Genomic DNA, 20,314 nt, shown 5'->3' on the forward strand with positions numbered 1-20,314 from the left:
ATAATAGGTAAATGTCCAAATTCAAATTTTAACGTTCTTAGACCACATTCATTATACCCCACGCGATTTTTGTGTCATTTTTATGATTTGACTCCTCGTCTGTCCGTTCGTCCGTCTGTCAGTCCTGTCAGTCCTGTTCTTGTCATCACAACTCCTCTGAAACCACACAATAGATTTTCATGAAACTTTATAGATAATAAGGACATACAGTATAACTATGTAGATGTGCATATAGATAAGAAATTATGATTTGATTTTTTTTCTATGAGTTATGCCCCTTTGCACTTATTGGCCTCAATATCACTACAAAAGTCTAAAAGTCTGAAAAGACCAGTTTTTGTCTTAATTTGCATGAACTTTTACTCGACATTCTCCAAAAGTATGACTTGTGTCTTATTTTTTCTTGACAAATTCTCATTTATATTAAATTTGTATGAAATTTACTCGACATATTCTCGACATTCTGAATATGGTCTTAAAATTTCTTGACAAATTCTTGACATTTGAATACTGTCTTGAAATTTCTCGACATATTCTCGACATTCTTATTTTTTCTCAGTATGGCTTGACATATTCTGAACATTTTGAATCGTGTCTTAAATTTACTTGACAGTTCTGAGTTTTACAAATCATGACCAATATTCATGATATAACTTTAATCTTTATTTCTCTTTATATGATATACTGTTGTTTCAAGTTACACTTCTTTACAACAAAAATAAAAGTTGGGCATGTAAAATAATTGAAAATTTGGGTATATAAATCATGTAAATATTTTTACAAATGCATATATGGCTATGAAATCTAAAGTATAAAATAATTCAAATGTGGGTGTGTTGATATAAAACAATTTCAATGTGGGTTTTTAAATAATTACAAATTTTGATTCCTAAATCTTATTAATTAAATGATTCAAACCAATCATACTGTAGACACATTTCATTCTACATTCATAATATTCAATGTTGATATGGTAAATAATTAGAATGTAGGACAGAAAGTCACAGGACAAAAAGTCACAGACAAAAAGTCACGGACAAAAAGTCACAGGACAAAAAGTCACAATTCAGTTTTTAGATGATTTTTCTTTGGACAAGAAAACACTAATTTTGAAAATATTTTTTCTGTTTTTTTTCTTGAACTATTATATATAAAGCATCTTTGTAATTAGAATTGATTCAATAAATATCAATAATGATCAAATAATTGTTATGAAAACAAAATGTCAAAGTGGCTTGGTACTTAAATGACTTCATGGTGCCAAGAAATATATCCTTTGCATGATTAAAATTTGATAAATTTTCATTTATCAAGGCTTATGAACAATTTCCTAAACTTGAAAATGAATAAATGTAATAAAAAGAAAATATTTCAAGATCTTTCTCTGATATATTCAAACAATTGTAAACAAATTATTTGTGACTTTTTGTCCTGTGACTTTTTGTCCTATCAAATTTGTGACTTTATGTCCTGTGACTTTTTGTCCTGTGACTTTCTGTCCGTTTACCAATAATTATTATACCAAAATGTGGTTTATATAAATAGCAAATTATGATGATATACAAATCATTCATTTAACAGAAGAAAAATTTGTGTAATGTCATCTGTTGGAATATATTAAGTATTACACATGGACAGGATGTTCCCCATAAAATTAAGGTACCGGTATTCCACACCCAAGAGTACATGCAACTGTCTACTAAACATTGTTTATTCAACTTTTAATTGACAAGTTTTTTGGGGGTAGGTAATAGGTTATTGTTTTATGTGTATGAATTCTGTGTTTTTAATTAAAATTGACATGAAAGAAATGGAAACAAATATAAGTAAATTATTTTATTTCTTTTATAACACAAATTCAACAGTAGATTCAAGCAAGCATTTTAAGTTAACAGCACTAAAACAAATAAAACGTATTGCACACACATTAGAAATGCACTGTATATAAGTCTATTAAAGTTTATTAATCTATTCGACGCGAAGAAGGTGGGAGGCTGCATCACCTAACTACTGTTGTGACTTCCTGGCTGCGGTGTCTAACCTTAAGCTCTTTTAATCTGTTGTTGATTTCGACATACTTTCGTTTTTGGGCCTCTTTCTTCCCACCGGCTGAATACTGGATCATAGTCAGGGCGTTGAAAGCTTCCTCATGATTCAGTAGTTTTATGAGTTTAAAGATGTTTGGATGTGGGTGCTGGACATGTTTCTTCAGCTTGCTGTGCCATCCCTCTAGATGATGTGTAGTCATCGGTCCCTTTTTTGTGTAATGGCCCCAAAGGTGACGGTTCTGTTCGACCCAGTATGTTGTTACATAGTCTGTAAAGGGCGTGTAATTGATGTTAGTATCAATCTGATCTATGTCGGTTAGGACATTAAACCACACATCTTCGATCATAGTACGTACCCACATAACATCTATGTTGATTTCATCAATAGTTTTTGGTAAAACTGGTTAGTTCTTCTTGTGTTTGTTGTACATGCAAATCTTGCAAGATGGGAAAGTTTGTTATAATATTATCTATCATCAATTTATTTGTTCGGATGACAATTTTTTTAAGTTTACAAATTCAATGATTTTTTAATCTTACTTCTATTTATCTGACTTATTCTTTATTTTAAAGTAATTTTTTGAATTAGAAAAAAACATATCACAAATAAACAGTGTTTTAATTTTTTTTTTTAAAGAATATTATACTTAACAGTGTTAGAAATATGTTTTCTTTTAAAAAATACAGGTAAATCTTAGGTGAATTTTTAATTAACCTTGATTATTATAAAAACAAATTATTTATCAAAACATCTATTGTTATTTGCAAGTGGGAATAGAAGGAATAGTGATTTTTAAAAGTGGGAATAGGAGGAAGACACCAAATAGAAGTTATTGCTTTACCTGTAATCAGCCATACAACTTATCAGTTGACCGACCATGCCACTACAATTTAAAAAGTTTGTTGATAGATGAAAATGAAAATCATCATTTTGATGAAAAAAAATTGAATTGAAATGGATTTTCTTCATCAAAATTATGAAGTTAATTATTTTAACATAAAAAAAAATTGAATAATTCCCAAAGATTAAAAGAAAATATTATCTACTCCAGGAATAATAAAAAAAATGTATTTATGACACATGATGGGTCCCATCAATGATTTCTATAGAAATCATCGGTCTTATGAAATGGTTCTCAAACAGACATGCATAATATAGATCTAAACATTTTTTTTTTCAGGAAGGAGTTATCACAAATATTTATTTTTGATAAAAAATTATAAAATTCAACACTCAAATTTGAATAAAAAATGTTTTTGGGTTGTTCTAAAAAATGAATAAGGTTTTTGAATCAAGATGGGAACAAATTCTTTGACCTAAACGAAAGCCCCCCCCCCCCTCTTTTTTAGCCACACACACCCAAAAGATGAATTGTGGGGTCCAAAAGAGATACAAGACACCTATTTTAGTAAAGCAAATTTGACTGTGAGTTTTGCGAACGGCAAAAATCTAAATGCTGTTTGTCAATACCTTCGACTTATATTCCAAGTGAAAACAATTACTTAAATGTTTAATAAAAATAAATCAAAATTAAACTACATGGGGGATTATTCAGGGTATTCCAAATTAGTTGCACCAAAAGGGTATCTTACTATACCAAATTAATCCTTGATTCTTCAAAGTTTAGTTTAGCCATAATAAAAAGGAGTATACAACAGCAATAGAATGTCATAAACAGTGCAGAATAAGTCTGTTCACATTTCAGGCGAATTTTATACTGTTGAGATAGTGTCAAGACATATTTAAGACTGTCAAGAATGTGTCGAGACATATTCAGACATTATTTAGAATGTCGAGAATATGTTGAGACATATTCAGACATTATTAAGAATGTCAAGAATATGTCAAGACAGATCGAGACAAATTTAAGACAGTCAAGAATTGGTCGAGACTAATCCAGACTCTTATCAGATGATACAGGAAGTGTCGAGAAATTTTAAGACAATGTTCATACTGTCAACACACTTGTCAAGAAAAATCAAGAACCTTATTAGACAAATTCATACTATGTCAAGAATTTTTAAAAATTATTCAGACAAATTAAGAATGTCGAGTAAAAATTCGGTAAACGGACAGAAAGTCACAGGACAAAAAGACACAGGACATAAAGTCACAAATTGGATAGGACAAAAAGTCACAGGACAAAAAGTCACAAATAGTTTGTTGACTATTGTTTGAATATAAGAGAAAGATCTTCAAATAATTTCTTTTTTTACATTTATTCATTTTTAAGTTTAGGAAATTGTTCAATAGCCTTGATAAATGAAAAATTATTAAATTTCAATCATGCAAATGATATATTTCTTAGCACCATGAAGCCATTTAAGTGCCAAACCACTTTGACATTTTGTTATCATAACAATTATTTGATCATCATTGATATTTTTTGAATAAATTTTAATTACAAAGTTGCTTCATATATTATAGTTCAAGAAAAAAATCAAAAATTTATTTTTTAAATTAGTGTTTTCTTGTTAAGAGAAAAATAATCTCAAAATTGAATTGTGACTTTTTGTCCTGTGACTTTTCGTCCGTGACTTTTTGTCTGTGACATTTTGTCCTATGACTTTCTGTCCTACATTCAAAAATTCATGCAAATTCAGACAAAAACTGGTCTTTTCAGACTTTTTGACTTTTGTAGTGTATACTACTGCAACAGTTTGTCATCTCAACTCCTCTGAAACTACACAACAGAATTTCATGAAACTTTGTAGATAATAAGGACGTACTATGTAGATGTTCATATCGACAGGAAATTGTGATTCAATTTTTTTTCTAGAAGTTATGCCCCTTTGAACTTATTGGCTTCAATATACTGCAGTCCGTCAGTCCTGTTCTTGTCATCACAACTCCTCTGAAACCACACAACAGAATTTCATGAAACTTTATAGATAATAAGGACATACTATGTAGATGTGCATATCAATAAGAAATTATGATTCAATTTTTTTCTAGGAGTTATACCCCTTTGCACTTATTGGCCTCAATATACTACTGCAGTGCATATCAATAAGAAATTATGATTCAATTTTTTTCTAGGAGTTATACCCCTTTGCACTTATTGGCCTCAATATACTACTGCAACAGTTTGTCATCGCAACTCCTCTGAAACAACACAACAGAATTTCATGAAACTTTGTAGATAATAAGGACATACTATGTAGATGTACATATTGACAGGAAATTATGATTCAATTTTTATATTGGTATGACGTTGGCGTCGTCGTCGTCCGAAGACACATTGGTTTTCGCACAATAACTTTAGTTTAAGTGAATGGATCCCTATGAAATTTTACCATAAGGTTCAATACCACAAAAGGAAGGTTGGGATTGATTTTGGGGGTTATGGTACCAACAGTTAAGGAATTAGGGGCCAAAAAGGGGCCAAAAATAAGCATTTTTGTAACTTCCAGACAATAACTTGTGTGTGAGTGTATGGATCTCTCTGACATTGTTCCACAAGATTCCATATCACAAAGGGAATGCTGGGATTGATTTTGGGGGTAATTGCCTTAAAATTTTAAGAATTAGGGGCCAAAAAAGGGGCAAAAAACAAGCATTTTTCTAGTTTCATGACAATAACTTGTGTGTAAGTGTATGGATCTTTCTGAAATTGTACTACAAGGTTCCATATCACATAGGGAAAGCTGGAATTGAGTTTGGGGGTAATTGCCCAAAACATTTAGGAATCAGGGGCCAAAAAGGGGCTAAAAATAAGCATTTTTCTAGTTTCCAGACAATAACTTGTGTTCAAGTGTATGGATCTCTCTGAAATTGTACTGCAAGGTACCATACCACAAATGGAAGGCTGGGATTGATTTTGGGGGTAATTGCCTCAAAATATTAGGAATTAGGGACAAAAAACAAGCCTTTTTCTAGTTTCAGGACAATAACTTGTGTGTAAGTGTATGTATCTTTATGAAATTGTACTACAAGGTTCCATATCACAAAAGGAAAGCTGGGTTTGAGTTTAGGGGTAATTGCCCTAAACGTTTAGGAATTTGGGGCCTAAAAGGGGCAAAAAAACAAGCATTTTTACAGTTTCCAGACAATAACTTGTATTCAAGTGTATGGATCTCTCTGAAATTGTACTGCAAGGTACCATACCACAAAGGGAAGGCTGGGATTGAGTTTAGGGGTGATGAATCATAAGGGGGTTCAAAAAATTTGGGGGGGGGGGGGGGGGTTTTCTTTAAAATTTTCCCTTTTAAGTTGGTTATTTTTTATACGACCGCAAAAAAATTTTTGTGGTCGTATATTGGTATGACGTTGGCGTCGTCGTCGTCGTCCGGAGTCGTCGTCCGAAGACACATTAGTTTTCGCACTCTAACTTTAGTTTAAGTGAATGGATCTCAATGAAATTTTACCATAAGGTTCAATACCACAAAAGGAAGGTGGGGATTGATTTTGGGGGTTATGGTACTAACAGTTCAGGAATTAGGGGCCAAAAAGGGGCCAAAAATAAGCATTTTTCTAGTTTCATGACAATAACTTGTGTGTAAGCGTATGGATCTCTCTGACATTGTATCACAAGGTTCCATATCACAAAGGGAATACTGGGATTGATTTTGGGGGTAATTTCCTCCAAATTTTAGGAATTAGGGGCCAAAAACAAGCATTTTTCTAGTTTCATGACAATAACTTGTTTGTAAGTGTATGGATCTTTATGAAATTGTACTACAAGGTTCCATATCACAAAGGGAAAGCTGGAATTGAGTTTGGGGGTAATTGCCCAAAAAGTTTAGGAATAAGAGGCCAAAAAGGGGCAAAAAATAAGCATTTTTCTAGTTTCCAGACAATAACTTGTGTTCAAGTGTATGGATCTCTCTGAAATTGTACTGCAAGGTACCATACCACAAAGGGAAGGCTGGGATTGATTTTGGGGGTTATTCCCTCAAAATTTTAGTAATTAGGGGCCATAAAAGGGCAAAAAAACAAGCATTTTTCTAGTTTCAGGACAATAACTTGTGTGTAAGTGAATGGATCTCTCTGAAATTGTACTGCAAGGTACCATACCACAAAGGGAAAGCTGGGATTGAGTTTGGGGGTGATGAATCACAAGGGGGTTCAAAAAATTAGGGGGGGATTTTTTTTTTCCTTTTTTTTTCTTTAAAATTTTCCATTTTAAATTGGTTATTTCTGATTTGTATATAAAAGCAAATAATAATGATATGGTTTGAATACTGCATACATGTGAACCTCCCGACGGGAGTACAATAATCCTGTTTTCAGGGGTCTCCTCCCGACCTCCCGTTGAAGAGGAAAAAATCCTGTGTATGAAATTTTTCATGAATGAAAAATTTCTGCCCAACATATCATCACAGGCATCTGGTGTAACTGACATTACCTGAAGTTATATTTTACCTGTAAATCAATTAACATGCATAATTATATGGCTTCACTTGTCAGCTTGGGTGTCAAACATAATGGTAATCAACGATTTTTACCTCAGGCTAACTGCCGTTGTGTAACAAAAACTGTGTATTTATTGGGTTACTTCCCTTGATTTATCCTGTTTTAAGTTACTTTCCTTTTAATAATGAAAATTTTTAAAAGAATATAAATAAAATATAAATTGAACAAATAATCATAAAAGGATGGTATTAAATGATTTTTAATGTCTTAGGACAAATAAAAAAATAATATTTTGAAAATTATTTGAGGATTCTATACTTCCTTTTAAGGCTTTAATTGAAATTTGTATAATAACTATGACCCTTGTTTTACAGTTAGAATGATTTTCTGTGTACGCAAATAAAATCTATTTGCAGATAGTTAAACAAATGTTCTGGTTGCAGTGATTGTTTTATAGAATATGATGTAAAAAATTTAAAGAACATACTGAAAAAAAAACAATGTTAGATTGAACATGTAGAATATAAAGATGGAGAAACTTTATAAGTACAAGGGTACTATAAACATAATAAATTGGATGGAAAGTTGAAGAAAACACACTTTAAAAGACCATTTTTACAGCACACTGTTACATTTACGACAAAATTTATGTCGATTAAAAACCTCCTGATCTGAGTCCTAATCTCCTGACCAAAATTTCCCAATCTCCTGATCTGAGTTTCACAGTCCATCATGTATGAATAGGTAAATTAAAAAATTTTTAAGTTCTTAGACCACTATCATTCTGTGTCAGAAACCTATGCTGTGTCAAATATTTAATTACAATCCAAATTCAGTGCTGTATCAAGCTTGAATGTTGTGTCCATACTTGCCCCAACTGTTCAGGGTTCGACCTCTGCGGTCGTATCAAGCTGCGCCCCAGCGGAGCATTTTATTATTTTTTATAAAAAAGCAAATAATAATGATATGGTTTGATTTCATCAAAAATTGAAATATTGGGGTTCCTTGATATGCTGAATTTAACTGTGTATTTAGATTCTTAATTTTTGGTCCCGTTTTCAAATTGGTCTACATTAAGGTCCAAAGGGTCCAAAATTAAACTTAGTTTGATTTGAACAAAAATTGAATTCTTTGGGTTCTTTGATATGCTGAATCTAACCGTGTATGTATTTAGATTTTTGATATTGGACCATAATAGGTAAATTAAAATTTTTTAAGTTCTTAGACCACATTCATTCTGTGTCAGAAACCTATGCTGTGTCAAATATTTAGTCACAATCCAAATTCAGATCTGTATCAAGCTTGAATGTTGTGTCCATACTTGCCCCAACTGTTCAGGGTTCGACTTCTGTGGTCGTATCAAGCTGCTCCCAGCGGAGCATTTTATTTTTTCTAGGAGTTATGCCCCTTTGAACTTATTGGCCTCAATATCCTACAGTCCGTCAGTCCTGTTCTTGTCATTGCAACTCTTCTGAAACCACACAACAGAATTTCATGAAACTTTGTAGATAATAAGGACATACTATGTAGACGTGCATATCGACAGGAAATTATTATGATTCAATTTTTATACGACGGCAAAAAAATTTTGCGGTCGTATATTGGTATGACGTTGGAGTCGTCGTCGTCCGGCGTAATCATAGTCGTCCGAAGACACATTGGTTTTCGCACTCTAACTTTAGTTTAAGGATGTACTGAGGTGAGCTTAGGTAAAATTAAATAAATCAAGAAATTAAAATTGATACTTTAAAGTGGAAGAGTAAAAGTTAAGGATCAAAATAAGGTAAAAATATTGATAGGTCGTGGAGCTCCTTTTCGAGATATTTGATTTATAAATTATGGCGGGAAAAGGCTGACTCTGACTTTTACCTTATATTTGCATTGGTATTATTTGTGTCTCAAATCAAAAGAAAGAAAATCAAGAATCTGCTTAAATTTTGTCAAATGACCTTTTATGAGCTATTAAGTCTTATGTTAAAAGATAAATATGTGTTATGGGGCAAAATATTTTACCTTGTATCATATGGAAAAACACCAAGGAGTTCGAACATCTGACACAAATTCCAAAACCTCACCTAAGTACATCCTTAAGTGAATGGATCTCTATGAAATTTTACCATAAGGTTCAATACCACAAAAGGAAGGTGGGGATTGATTTTGGGGGTTATGGTACCAACAGTTAAGGAATTAGGGGCCAAAAAGGGGCCAAAAATAAGCATTTTTGTAACTTCCAGACATAACTTGTGTGTTAGTGTATGGATCTCTCTGACATTGTACCACAAGGTTCCATATCACAAAGGGAATGCTGGGATTGATTTTGGGGGTAATTGCCTCCAAATTTTAGGAATTAGGGGCCAAAAAGTGGCAAAAAACAGCATTTTTCTAGTTTCATGACAATAACTTGTGTGTAAGTGTATGGATCTCTTTGACATTGTACCACAAGGTTCCATATCACAAAGGGAATGCTGGGATTGATTTTGGGGGTAATTGCCTCCAAATTTTAGGAATTAGGGGCCAAAAAGGGGCAAATAAACAAGCATTTTTCTAGTTTCATGACAATAACTTGTGTGTAAGTGTATGGATCTTTATGAAATTGTACTACAAGGTTCCATATCACAAAGGGAAAGCTGGGTTTGAGTTTGGGGGTAATTGCCCTAAACGTGTAGGAATTTTGGGCCAAAAAGGGGCCAAAAAACAAGCATTTTTCTAGTTTCCAGACAATAACTTGTATTCAAGTGTATGGATCTCTCTGAATTTGTACTGCAAGGTACCATACCACAAAGGGAAGGCTGGGATTGAGTTTGGGGGTGATGAATCATAAGGGGGTTCAAAAAATTTGGGGGGGGGATTTTTTTTTCCTTTTTTTTCTTTAAAATTTTCCATTTTAAATTGGTTATTTCTGATTTATATATAAAAGCAAATAATAATGATATGGTTTGAATAGGTAAATTAAAAAAATTTAAGTTCTTAGACCACATTCATTCTGTGTCAGAAACCTATGCTGTGTCAAATATTTAATTACAATCCAAATTCAGTGCTGTATCAAGCTTGAATGTTGTGTCCATACTTGCCCCAATGTTCAGGGTTCGACCTCTGCGGTCGTATCAAGCTGCGCCCCAGTGGAGCATTTTATTTTTCTAGGAGTTATGCCCCTTTGCACTTATTGGCCTCAATATACTACTGCAACAGTTTGTCATTGCAACTCCTGTGAAACTACACAACAGAATTTCATGAAACTTTGTAGTTAATGAGGACATAATATGTAAATGTGCATATCCACAAGAAATTTTTATCAGTTGACTTTTGTTGGAGTTATGAGTCTTTGAACTTAGGAATCTGGTGAGATTTTGTTTACCCAGTGACAATGTGGGGGCGTGGTGTATGTGAGAGTGCTCACTAAGGTTCTTTAATTCTGTGTCAGAAACCTATGCTGTGCCAAATATTTAATCACAATCCAAATACAGAGCTGTATCAAGCTTAAATGTTGTGTCCATACTCGCCCCAACTGTTCAGGGTTCGACCTTTGGGGTTGTATTAAGCTGCACATTATTTTATTATACCTGTCTCACCTTTACTGTGATTTATAATATCAAAGTCTTATATGACATAAAAGTTAAAAATTTTAAATTATTTTTTCAATGGTGTTAAAAAGGAAGTTTACTATCAGTTCAAGAGGGGCGGCGAATATTTAATTGATTGTTCACTTAAGCATTAATCTTCGCTAGCCGAGGGTTATGATCTGGTCCCCTCCCTCTACCATAGGCAGATTAAGACTATATTTGTGATTACAGTGCTGCATTGCTAGTGAAAGATAAAAGTCATGGCTACTCCGACTACATTATTCTTGGCCAATGAGAGCAATTGTACGATTTTTTGTTCAGAGGTTTCAATATGGCTAATAGAAGTGTTTACAAATTTCATGAAGCAGAAACCACATATATACATTGACATTCCATTGTTTGCACAAGGAATATACCCACATTAGTTGATTAAGAACTGTTAAAGTGTTACTGAATATTGTTCTATGTTTTGGGGGTAAAGTTCTTGGCTAATTCTGCACTATCAATTGTTTATTTACATTTTCTACAACTGCGACTTATATGGAAATCATAACCTCATATCGTCCTGAACATGCATGAAATATTTGCCACTGGATGTTAAGCAACCACCATTCAATCATAACCTCATAGGTTCGAAATTCTGACTTCATCTGCCAAGGTGGGAGAGAGAGCTGGACAGTAACCCTTGGCTAGTGAAGATTTTAAGCATTGGGTTTTGAGTTAAAATCCCATCACTTAGTTACATGTTGTTGGAGTCTTTTTCAATGTATAGAATTCCACAAAGGTCAAAATTTGAGTCAATTCTATAAAGAAGGATTGTCAAGTACCTGCCCTGATCTCCTTGCTAGAAGGATTGTCAAGTACCTGTCCTGATCTCCTTGCTAGAAGGATTGTCAAGTACCTGTCCTGATCTCCTTGCTAGAAGTATTGTCAAGTACCTGTCCTGATCTCCTTGCTAGAAGTATTGTCAAGTACCTGTCCTGATCTCCTTGCTAGAAGTATTATCAAGTACCTGCCCTGATCTCCTTGCTAGAAGGATTGTCAAGTACCTGCCCTGATCTCCTTGCTAGAAGGATTGTCAAGTACCTGCCCTGATCTCCTTGCTAGAAGGATTGTCAAGTACCTGCCCTGATCTCCTTGCTAGAAGGATTGTCAAGTACCTGTCCTGATCTCCTTGCTAGAAGGATAGTCAAGTACCTGCCCTGATCTCCTTGCTAGAAGGATTGTCAAGTACCTGCCCTGATCTCCTTGCTAGAAGGATTGTCAAGTACCTGCCCTGATCTCCTTGCTAGAAGGATTGTCAAGTACCTGCCCTGATCTCCTTGCTAGAAGGATTGTCAAGTACCTGCCCTGATCTCCTTGCTAGAAGGATTGTCAAGTACCTGCCCTGATCTCCTTGCTAGAAGGATTGTCAAGTACCTGTCCTGATCTCCTTGCTAGAAGGATTGTCAAGTACCTGTCCTGATCTCCTTGCTAGAAGGATTGTCAAGTACCTGTCCTGATCTCCTTGCTAGAAGGATTGTCAAGTACCTGTCCTGATCTCCTTGCTAGAAGGATTGTCAGGTACCTGCCCTGATCTCCTTGCTAGAAGGATTGTCAAGTACCTGTCCTGATCTCCTTGCTAGAAGGATTGTCAAGTACCTGTCCTGATCTCCTTGCTAGAAGTATTGTCAAGTACCTGTCCTGTCAGGTACCTGCCCTGATCTCCTTGCTAGAAGGATTGTCAGGTACCTGCCCTGATCTCCTTGCTAGAAGGATTGTCAGGTACCTGCCCTGATCTCCTTGCTAGAAGGATTGTCAAGTACCTGTCCTGATCTCCTTGCTAGAAGGATTGTCAAGTACCTGTCCTGATCTCCTTGCTAGAAGGATTGTCAGGTACCTGCCCTGATCTCCTTGCTAGAAGGATTGTCAGGTACCTGCCCTGATCTCCTTGCTAGAAGGATTGTCAGGTACCTGCCCTGATCTCCTTGCTAGAAGGATTGTCAAGTACCTGTCCTGATCTCCTTGCTAGAAGGATTGTCAAGTACCTGCCCTAATCTCCTTGCTAGAAGGATTGTCAAGTACCTGTCCTGATCTCCTTGCTAGAAGGATTGTCAAGTACCTGTCCTGATCTCCTTGCTAGAAGGATTGTCAAGTACCTGTCCTGATCTCCTTGCTAGAAGGATTGTCAGGTACCTGCCCTAATCTCCTTGCTAGAAGGATTGTCAAGTACCTGTCCTGATCTCCTTGCTAGAAGGATTGTCAAGTACCTGTCCTGATCTCCTTGCTAGAAGGATTGTCAGGTACCTGCCCTAATCTCCTTGCTAGAAGGATTGTCAAGTACCTGCCCTGATCTCCTTGCTAGAAGGATTGTCAAGTACCTGCCCTGATCTCCTTGCTAGAAGGATTGTCAGGTACCTGTCCTGATCTCCTTGCTAGAAGGATTGTCAAGTACCTGCCCTGATCTCCTTGCTAGAAGGATTGTCAAGTACCTGCCCTGATCTCCTTGCTAGAAGTATTCAGGTTATTATAGCAGTTACTTAGAGATATATTAAAACACGAACATTTAGATTGTATTAAATTGTTAATCTGTTTTATAGGTTCAAGAGTAAATCAGGACATTCTGACTCCCAGCTGATTGTGATAGGTGCTTTAGTCCCAGCAGTACCATGGGTTGTCCATTATGCAGACAAACCAGAGGATGATTGTGTCAAGGCAACAATAGATATCATTAAGTTAACACACCCTGAAGAATCTTTGATACCATATATTGAAATCTATGCACGTCTTTTACATAGAGTATTAAATGGAAAGGATCTGACTGAGGAAGTCAAGAATTTTATTGGCCATAAAAAGCTAGGAGGATCACCAAAAAGAAAGATAGTGGAAACATTGCTTGAAAAAGCCAAAGAGTTAGTTGTATATAGTAGAATCTTTTTTAAATCTTATATAATCTTATCAGTTACATTTGTTTTAAATGTCTTTAAAAACGATTCAATTGTTTTTTTTAATGTAGATAAATATGCCAGTCTCTATGGTATTGAATATAAAAAATATATTGTAAAAAAGAGGCTAGAGAAGTTTACCAATATTCAAATATCTTAAATCCATTTTGAATCGACAAAAGTTAAAACTGAGGGAATTTGTGTGAAATCCAAAAGGAGCTAGACAAAGGTGTGTCTATAAAGACTTAAAAAGTTGGGATAAGGAATAGGACACAATTGGTTAATTTACACATCAGATGACTTATCTGGTATATTAAAATCTAAAACTATGAGAATATGTCTCTTGTGAGCTCAAAGACAATAAACTTGTGATGCACCAATTTCAGTCAGTTTCTCTTAAACCATGTCATACTGGTAGAGCTATTTTTTATACGACCGCAAAAAAATTTTGTGGTCGTATATTGGTATGACGTTGGCGTCGTCGTCGTCGTCCGGCGTCGTCGTCGTCGTCCGGCGTCGTCGTCCGAATACATATTGGTTTTCGCACTCTAACTTTAGTTTAAGTGAATGGATCTTTTTGAAATTTGACCATAAGGTTAAATACCACAAAAGGAAGGTTGGGATTGATTTTGGGGGTTATGGTACCAACAGTTAAGGAATTAGGGGCCAAAAAGGGGCCAAAAATGAGCATTTTCTAGTTTCCAGACAATAACTGTGGAACGGTGTATGGATCTCTCTGAAATTATACTACAAGTTTCCATACCACAAAGGGATTGTTAGGATTTGCTTTGGGGGGTTATGGCTCAAACCGTTTAGGAATTAGGGGCAAAAAAGGGGGAAAAACAAGGTTGTCCTGGTTAATGGACAAATACTTTAGTACAAAACATAATTTAAAGCAGTGTAAGGGAGATAAATCAAATTCATCATTGAAATTATCTCCCTTACACTGCTTTTAAATTATGTATAAAGTAATGGTTAATGAACAATAAAGATAATTTAAAACAGTGTAAGGGAGGTAATCCAAATACAACGTTTTGGTTACTTCCCTTACACTGCTTTTAAATTATGTTTAAAGAAATGCATATTTATAAAGGAAGACCAGTAAAAATATCTGCAAATGTTTTCATCTTTTTTTTTTACAAAAAAATCCATATGAAAGATTTGACACTATATTTTTATTAATTCTATTATAAAATAGATTAAGTTAGCACTATGGTAAATTTAAATGGGTAATTATGGTTGCCAACTCCATTGGAAATTTGAATTGAGATTATGACCATATCTTGAGGGAAAGAATTTTTTTGGGGGAAAAAGGGGGGGGGGGGATAAAAAGAAATTGTGGGGGGCCAATTTTTTCTCATTTCAGATTTCAGAAATTAAAAAGAATTATTCTTCAAATATTATTTTTTTTTCAAATTTCAAATATTGAAAAATTTCAAGAAGTAATCTTTAATTGCACAGTATGGCGCATTAGATTTGTAAAATCTTTGATCACATTTATTTATTTGTTATGCCGAATCTAACAGTGTATTTAGATTTTTAATTTTGGGTCCAGTTTTCAAATTGGTCTACATTAATGTCCAAAGGGTCCAAAATTAAACTTTGTTTGATTTTAGCAAAAATTGAATATATGAGGTTCTTTGATATGCTGAATCTAAACATGTATTTAGATTTTTGATTTTTGGCCCAGTTTTCAAGTTGGTCCAAATTGGGGTCCAAAATTAAACTTTGTTTGATTTCAACAAAAATTGAATATATGGGGTTCTTTGATATGCTGAATCTAACCATGTATTTAGATTTTTTATTTGTGGACCCCGTTATCTAATTGGTTCATATTGAGGTCAAAAGGGTCCAAAATTAAACTTTGTTTGATTTCATCTAAAATTGAACTATTGGGGTTCTTTGATATTCCAAATCTAATCGTGTATTTAGGTTTTTAATTTTGGGTCCTGTTTTTTAAATTGGTCTACATTGAGGTCCAAAGGGTCCAAATTAAACTTAGTTTGATTTTAACAAAAATTGAATTCTTGGGGTTCTTTGATTTGCTGAATCTAAACATGTGTTTAGATTTTTGATTATGGGCCCAGTTTTCAAGTTGGTCCAAGATAGGGTCCAGTATTTAAACTTTGTTTGATTTCAACAAAAATTGAATATATGGGGTTCTTTGATATGCTGAATCTAAACATGTATTTAGATTTTTGATTATGGGCCCAGTTTTCAAGTTGGTCCAAATTGGGGTCCAAAATTAAACTTTGTTTGATTTCAACAAAAATTGAATATATGAGGTTCTTTGATATGCTGAATCTAACCATGTATTTAGATTTTTTATTTGTAGGCCCCACTATCAAATTGGTTCATATTGAGGTCAAAAGGGTCCAAAATTAAACTTTGTTTGATTTCATCGAAAATTGAATTATTGGGGTTCTTTGATATGCCAAATCTAACCGTGTTTTTTAATTTTTAATTTGGGTCCCGTTTTTTAAATTGGTCTTCATTGAGGTCCAAAGGGTCCAAAATTAAACTTAGTTTGATTTTAACAAAAATTGAATTCTTGGGGTTCTTTGATATGCTGAATCTAAACATGTGTTTAGATTTTTGATTATGGGCCCAGTTTTCAAGTTGGTCCAAGTTGGGGTCCAAAATTATACTTTTTTTTATTTCAACAAAAATTGAATATATGGGGTTCTTTGATATGCTGAATCTAACCATGAATTTAGATTTTTTATTTGTGGGCCCCGCTATCAAATTGGTTCATATTGAGGTCAAAAGGGTCCAAAATTAAACTTTGTTTGATTTCATCAAAAATTGAATTATTGGGGTTCTTTGATATTCCAAATCTAACCGTGTATTTAGATTTTTAATTTTAAGTCCCGTTTTTTAAATTGGTCTTCATTAAGGTCCAAAGGGTCCAAAATTAAACTTAATTTGATTTTAGCAAAAATTGAATTCTTGGGGTTCTTTGATATGCTGAATCTAAACATGTGTTTAGATTTTTGATTATGGGCCCAGTTTTCAAGTTTGTCCAAGTTGGGGTCCAAAATTAAACTTTGTTTGATTTTAACAAAAATTGAATATATGGAGTTCTTTGATATGCTGAATCTAACCATGTATTTTGATTTTGGACATTGGACCATAATAGGTAAATTAAAAAAATTCAAGTTCTTAGACCACATACTTTCTGTGTCAGAAACCTATGCTGTGTCAAATATTTAATAACAATCCAAATTCAGAGCTGTATCAAGCTTGAATGTTGTGTCCATACTTGCCCCAACTGTTCAGGGTTCGACCTCTGCGGTCGTATCAAGCTGCGCCCCAGCGAAGCATTTTATTATAATAATATATCCCATGTGAAGCCATAATACATACCGATTCCAACTATGGCTCTATTGCATTGTGTTTCATTCTTTCAAAGATAATTTGGGTATGATGATTTTTTTTCATTTTTTCTTTTCTTTAGATTTAAGGGGTAATTTGAACAAAAAACTTGACATTGAAATTGGAGTTAAAGAAAATATAAAATATATTCTGTAACCATACTACCTGACTGGAGAAGATTAATTAACATTTGTTAATACCAAGTTTGTATTAACATCTGGACATGTATTCTTTGACTTTTAATGGTTCTTCATTTTTAAATCAGCACTTAATTTACATATCTATAAGATATCTTTAAGTGTTACCCTTGACCTTTTGTCCTTACATCTTTCCGTTCGTCTGTCTCATTTTCGTTTGAAAAGTAAGCTTGAGCAGAGGCATTCATGTCCTTAGACACTTTCTTCTTTTATTTCATTTTCAAATAAATTTTCGTTATCTTCAAGAGTATTTCGTTATAAGTATTGTATTGATATGAGTTTTTGGTTGCAACAGTTAAGATATTCTCCTAAAATGTTTTATTAACATATTTTAAATGAAATCATTGTCTTTCTCTTTTGCTTCTTTGTTCTTAAAATTACAACCTTAAATGCAGGACTGGCTGAGGTCAACAGATAAAAAATGGTATTCAATTAAACAATAACCAAAGTGCCTTTCCTAGAAATAAGAAGACACCTCTCTGGTTTGCTTGAACACATATATTTGCCACATTTTACACAAAGTTTGGTAGGTCAGTGAACTGTCATTATATCAGACAGCTTTATGAATAAGAAAATTATGTCTTCCTTATATATTGTGAAATTATCTTTGAAAGAAAATATTTACCCGTAACTAACTGAAATAGAAGATGTTAATAGAATAACAGCTTGAGCATAGACAAATGTTGAATAGTCCTATATCATTCCCACTAACAATATTTGACTAACATCATTTTTTACTTCAGGTATCCATTTGGATCAGAGAAACGTTTACAGATATATCAGATGGCAACTGGCCGATTAGGATCAGCCTGCTACATAGAGGGTGCTTTAAGTAGTATGATGTTTCTAGCATTAGAATTTGCAGATCATCCAAATGAAGGGCTGTTGGCCAATGCTAATTGTGGTGGTAGGTAGATCTCAGTAGGACTATTAACTATTGAGGCAGTTTATAAAAATAAGGAAATTTGGAAAAATAAGGAGATTAACTTTAAAAGCTTTACTCATTTACTGTCCTTGTTCTTTAAACATTTTCCCAAATATCCTGAAAATCTTGGAATTTGACAAAAATTGACAAAACTCGTTCACAGGTAAGAAATTTTAAAAATAATTTTTATGTAACACATTTATCTCTACTGTATATAGACCTGAAATGGTGAAAAGTCACAATGACATCTTTTCTGTACACTTTTTCTGTATATACCTACTACATAAGATAAGATGATTTCTCATTTCTTAGACACTTGAATGTATACCTGGTACCAACATATGTCAAATAACTGTAAAAACAGCTGGAAGAAACATTTTCTTAGACTATATAATGGATTCAAGTGTTATTATATAAGTTATGCTAACCTATTAATGGTTTACTGTTACAAATTGTGACTTGGATGGAAAGTTGTCTCATTGGCACTCATACCACATCTTCTTATATCTATTATGAAAAGCCAGTGCACATTACCAGTGTGCCATTTAGAACACTGTTTGATAAATGTGTGATCTAATAAAGGGAGGATTATTTTTTAAGGGCAGATTTTAAGAATGTGTACAGTAGTCAAAACACTGCATGTTACCTGTAAATGTTGTATTTTTATGCCCCCGCCTCACCGTAGGGGCATTAAGTGTTACCCTTGTCCGTCCGTATTTACATCCCAAAGTTCTCTAACTTTAGTTTGCCTCAACCAAATGTTATGAAACTCATACACAATGCTCATTACAACAAAACACAGATCAAGTTAGAATTTGGGTGGAGTAACTTTTACCGTTCTGGAGTTATGCCCCTTTAAAAACGAAAAAATTGCTGAATTTTTTGATTCCGTTCTCTAACTTCAGTTTGTCTCAACCAAATGTTATGAAACTTATACACAATGCTTATTACCACAAAACTCAGATCAAGTTTGCGTGGAGTGACTTTTACCGTTCTGGAGTTATGTTCCTTTATAACATTATATGCAAGCAGGGACATCATTTGTGTCCCATGGACACATTCTTCATTTATTTTATTTGAAAAACTAAAGCGGTTAAAGGCAAAATATATAACAAGAAAGGGTATAATTTTTTATTAAGCAACTCATATATTAAAAAGCTAGTTTTGTAAAACTTATAAAGATATTCAACTATATATATATTTATTGTAGGTGAAAACTGTCACAGAGGAGCAGCTTTAGGAGCACTGCTAGGAGCTTCAGCATCATGGAAAGGGAAACCGATTTCTGATAAATATAAAGAACATCTAGGATCAGCCAAACCACAACTTGTTCAGATATTAGATGCTATGCAATCAAAAATGTAACAAAGTTTCAGCTTGGACAGTTTGTTGCTGTATAATGCTAGTAATTTATTTTCAGTATCTACCTATTTTTATTGGATTTTATAAGCTATTGCTTATGATATAATTATTTATTGCAACCTTTAAGCATAGATTGATATGTAGTTACTTTATATTGATGTATTATGTTTGTGTAGATAATTCAGTCCCATTATGCAGATTCCAAAGTCCAAAAGAGGTAACAATCAATACCTCTCAGACTCTTTTGTTTTTTATTGATATATTTGGTTATACATTTTTTATTCTTTCAAAGTTTAATCTGAAATACCTCATTTCATTTTATGTAGTATAGAAAAACGTATTAATCATAGATATATATGTACAAGTATCATTGCACAAGTCTTTAGACTTTTCTATATATAAAACATTTTGACAATCAATGAAGTCATCATTCAAAATATAATTTATATTTTTGTCATTTCATACTGATGTCTATATAAGACTGTTATACTCTGTTCTTTTGTGACCTCTTATAATTAGTAATTCTTTGAAATCTCACATGCACAAATGTCCTGTTTCTGTTTAAGG

General features: G+C 33.6%; 1 protein-coding gene across 2 annotated transcripts in view; it reads left to right on the forward strand.

Moving 5' to 3' along the window:
- Nucleotides 1–20,314, forward strand: part of LOC127737609 (uncharacterized) — a 31,625-nt gene extending 11,311 nt beyond the window's left edge. For both annotated transcript variants that reach the window (XM_052248451.1, XM_052248452.1), the window contains exons 6-8: nt 13,544–13,855; nt 18,204–18,367; nt 19,596–20,314. In XM_052248451.1, coding sequence (XP_052104411.1) covers nt 13,544–13,855; nt 18,204–18,367; nt 19,596–19,750 — 631 coding nt within the window. In that variant the 3' untranslated portion in view covers nt 19,751–20,314. The remainder of the gene's footprint in view (nt 1–13,543; nt 13,856–18,203; nt 18,368–19,595) is intronic.

The sequence above is a fragment of the Mytilus californianus genome, unplaced genomic scaffold (assembly GCF_021869535.1).
Source record: "Mytilus californianus isolate M0D057914Y unplaced genomic scaffold, xbMytCali1.0.p SCAF_4, whole genome shotgun sequence".
NCBI classification, from domain to species: domain Eukaryota; kingdom Metazoa; phylum Mollusca; class Bivalvia; order Mytilida; family Mytilidae; genus Mytilus; species Mytilus californianus.